We start from the raw sequence: 4,030 nt of genomic DNA, 5'->3' as shown, positions 1-4,030 counted from the left end.
GGAGCCCTGTGGGTTTTACAGTTTTTCTCCATTGGTTTGGCTCATTTCTTGAAACAGAAATTACATCCTCAAAACTACATGGACAAACCTCTAAACCACTTGGCAATTGCTCACAACAGAATTGAATTTCTCATTCATTTTGCAAATTGCAAATGTCTAAGTACATGTCTCAATGTCTCAGTACATCTTTGCGAATGATTAAGTACAGGTAGCCTACATTTAGCGCAATTTCCAAGTGAATAGATCTTGTTGATCTAAACTGATTGTCGATTCTCAGTCTAATGATTGTTTGCTCCAAAACGTGTCAGCGTCATTTCATTGTATAAGTCATCACATGCACAATAGTTTGTTCAATTGTCAAAATTACTCAAAAACATAATACCATGAATACCATATATGAATCCTTGGAACATTTGATAAATTATTACAGCAATTGACAGTCAGGTGAAACTAGAACTTGACTAATGAAGGAGGAGTTTCACACATCTCAGATGACCAATCAAACAGTATGTTTAGTTACCTGACAGGTGCTGTCCATGACTGTGAATGCTGCCAAACATGTATGTAAAGAGCTTGACCATGCAGGACCAGTACAGTTTCCGAACATGGAGGCACCTGGCCAAGTAAATGAACAAGGGCAGCTACCTGCTCGAGGAAGAGGAAGGAGAAGAGGAGGAGGAGTAAGGGTGCGTGGTGGTGGAATAGGGGGAAGAGGCAGAGGAGGACGAAGACACCATGCTGTCCCGGATGAAATTCGGGCCACAATTATAGACCATGTCATCAACCATGGCCTCACAATGGTGGAGGCAGGTGGTCGAGTGCAGCCTAATATGCCTTGCTCTACAGTCTCCTCCATCATCCAAACCTTTCGCAGGGAAAACAGGTATGTTGTCAGTCAATGATGGAATTATATGTTGTATAGGACAGGACACTGTGCATAGACCAAGAAATATATGTATTTACACATTTACCTATTCCTATTATGATACTAAAAATTACTAGAAAATCATTGGAGAAAATAAACTATGGAATAGTATTGATGATACAGTTTACAGTAGTATTCCAGTCACTGTGCAGTGATGCATTAGAATTGTGGTAAAGTTACTGTAAGTAAAACAACAATACAATTGCATAGATAACTCATTCTGTAAGGAATACATAAGGTATACATTACGAATGAAGTGTCCTTTGAATTCTATGTCTAGGATTGGACGACAACCTTGCACGGGTGGCAGAAGAAAACTTCTTAGTGAACAACAAGAACAAGAGATCTGTAACATGGTGATGGCAAATAATGCCATCACATTGAGAGAGATCCCGCTGCAATCCTACAAGACAATGCCATATTCCAAAATGTCAACTCTATAAGCATCTCCACAATAGACCGGATATTGAAAAAGCATGAGATGACAATGAAGCAAATTTACAGGGTACCATTTGAGAGGAACTCTGATAGAGTGAAAGAGCTGCGGTACCAGTATGTACAAGTAAGTCGGTTACTGGTTGTCCATCATTATAACCTTTTTACAACTAAGCAGTGGTTCCCAAACTTTTTCGGCTCCAGTAACCACTTTACCTGATTTGTGTATCTAGGTAATCCAGGTATGAAAGTACTTGACTTATCTGACTTCAACATTTTGCCTAAAAACGGCAGCTTACTGTATGATGCAATTATCATTATAATCCTTATTTTGAAGAATATAACATACAATAAGAAAAAGGTGCCTCCCATGTAAATCTATCTAATACTGTGAGTTTTACTGTAACATTTCAGTAAGTCTAGTCATTGATGATTTTCCCCCTCCCCTTTCAGTCAAATTCCCCATGTAGTACCTCTGCATAGGGGTACAAGTACCTCAGGTTTGGAACCACTGGAGTAGTGGCCAGTAGTATATTGAACTTGTGGAAAACAGAACATTCCTGTGTAATTGTCTGTAACTGTAGTGTATGACGCTTCTGTATGACTGATTTGATGTTTTCTTTTTTTACACCATTGTAGAGAATAATGACATTGGAAGGAAACGAGACCCCTCACATCCTCGTGTTTGTGGATGAAGCTGGCTTCAACCTGGCCAAGGGCCGAAGACGTGGCCGTAATATTATTGGTCACCGGGCCACGGTGGATGTTCCAGGCCAGCGAGGGGGCAATATAACCATGTGTGCTGCCATATCTGAGAATGGTGTGGCCACTCACATCCCCAGTCTTGGCCCATACAATACACAGAAGCTCCTCATCTTCTTGGACTGCCTTCATTTTGATTTGGTCCCTGAAAATGAGAGAGGTCTCATAGGGCCTCAATTACCACAATATGTTATTGTATGGGACAATGTGAATTTCCACCGTGGCCCGCTCATCAGTGCCTGGTTCACGACTCATCCAAGGATGGTCATGGTTTTCCTACCACCTTACTCTCCTTTCCTCAATCCTATTGAGGAGTTTTTCTCCGCTTGGAGGTGGAGAGTGTATGAGCGTAGGGCTCAAGATCAGAGGTCCCTGCTCCATGCAATGGATGCAGCGTGTGACGATATTACAGGTGATAACTGTAGGGGATGGTTGAGACATGCACATCGTTTCTTCCCACGTTGCATCGCAAGGGAGAATATACGCTGTGATGTGGACGAGAATCTGTGGCCAGACGGACAGCAGCGTGTGGATGGCCAGAAGGGTGAGGACAGCGACCAGTAAAGAACCTTTCTTTACAGCACTGTAGGCTGCATATAATTTTCATTGTTTTTTGTTTGTGTGTTTATATTACAGTATATTATGCTGTATACATTTTCTTTTTACTTTTTTCTTTTTTCTTGTGTGAATAAAAATGGTTACAATTTCCTTGGCAGTATGGGTGCAATGTGTGATGTCAAACCTTGGAGGCTACTCTCACCCTAAAATCATATTTCTTTTTTTCAGTTTTATTTACACCATTGTATTCTGTTAGCTAGACAAAAAAACAGTACAGTAACCATTGTGCCATAGTGACAAAACATCTAAACATTTTGACTTGCAGTGCTTACACAATGCGAAAGGGACGAAACCTTTTGGGGGCACTGACTGTTTAAATGAGAGGGAAATTTAGTTTTGACACATGAGTAAAATGTTTTAGGAGAGGTATGAGCTTTTGCAGGTAAACCATGGTGTTGTGCCGAACCATCCACATTATTTTGACAAAAGCACCAAGACTGTTGAGAATGTCCGGTCTGTTTTGAGAAATGAGCCAAAGCAATTGAGAAGGATCTTTGCCATTTCTGTGGCACTGACTCTCTTTATATGGAAAAGAAATGGCCATGAGTGAACAGTTTTGGTAGAGATATGCGCTTTTCCAAGTGAGCTATAGTGTTGTGCTGAACTGTAAGATTGTTTTGCCAAATTATCTTAGTTTTGAGAATGTAATTTCTGTTTCAAAAAATGAGCCAAACCAATGGAGAAAAACTGTAATAGCATCCCTACAATGTACTGTACTGTACTCTTTGATCGGATTAAAATGTAAATATTTACCTAATGACTTAGAGTGTAAGGATGATTGAAATGTCATTTTATGGTAAGTGTGGCAATATAGGGCCCCTGTAATTATTAAATGATGGGGGGAAAAGGGTTAGCTAAAACTAGCTAGCCAGCCATAGCCTCAGATTACCATAGATAACGTTACATGAAACACCACCGCACAAAGTAACCTAAATCTATAGCTAATGTATAGCTACATGTTGGTAAATGAATTCATTACTCTACCAGAGTCTCACTGCACTTGACCATGAAATATGCAGGTTGTGCAACGAACTGGCAACCACTGGAATGGAATGGAAGGGGGGAGGGGGAGTGCGTCATGTAGTGGCTGGATGTTATTATTGTTATCAATAGCACCTTCAAATTATGATCAGATATGCTAGTAATAAAATTGTAACTTTTAGTTGTACTTTTAGTACTATTAGTAAATACCAGGTCTAGCTGTGTACTTTTTTCTTTTTGTTGAGTTTTGCAGTCCTTGTTGGGCCTTTTATTAACTGATCCAGGTGATATTTGTCTGTAATTATTTTT

At 40.0% G+C, this 4,030-nt stretch overlaps 1 protein-coding gene across 2 annotated transcripts; it reads left to right on the top strand.

Moving 5' to 3' along the window:
• On the top strand, positions 1-3,484 carry LOC122876892. 2 transcript variants are annotated; one of them, XM_044197794.1, is made up of 3 exons: positions 1-883; positions 1,206-1,487; positions 2,000-3,484. In XM_044197794.1, the coding sequence occupies exons 2-3, from the start codon at positions 1,407-1,409 to the stop codon at positions 2,684-2,686; spliced, it is 768 nt and encodes a 255-aa protein (XP_044053729.1). In that variant the 5' UTR covers positions 1-883; positions 1,206-1,406; the 3' UTR covers positions 2,687-3,484. The 2 variants fall into 2 exon arrangements, with proteins under 2 accessions (XP_044053729.1, XP_044053728.1); XM_044197793.1 differs by having other exon boundaries at positions 1-1,487.
• Positions 3,485-4,030: the final 546 nt, after the last annotated feature.

This window comes from Siniperca chuatsi, linkage group LG5 (genome assembly GCF_020085105.1).
Source record: "Siniperca chuatsi isolate FFG_IHB_CAS linkage group LG5, ASM2008510v1, whole genome shotgun sequence".
Lineage (NCBI taxonomy): Eukaryota > Metazoa > Chordata > Actinopteri > Centrarchiformes > Sinipercidae > Siniperca > Siniperca chuatsi.
The sequence above is the reverse complement of the archived record's forward strand: the minus strand, read 5'-3'. Positions and strand labels throughout refer to the sequence as shown.

Coding starts and splice junctions, on each gene's coding strand:
- LOC122876892 (XM_044197794.1), top strand. CDS start 1,407: ATGACAATGAAGCAAATTTACAGGGTACCATTTGAGAGGAACTCTGAT. Junction 1,488..1,999: donor TGCGGTACCAGTATGTACAA/GTAAGTCGGTTA, acceptor ACACCATTGTAG/AGAATAATGACATTGGAAGG.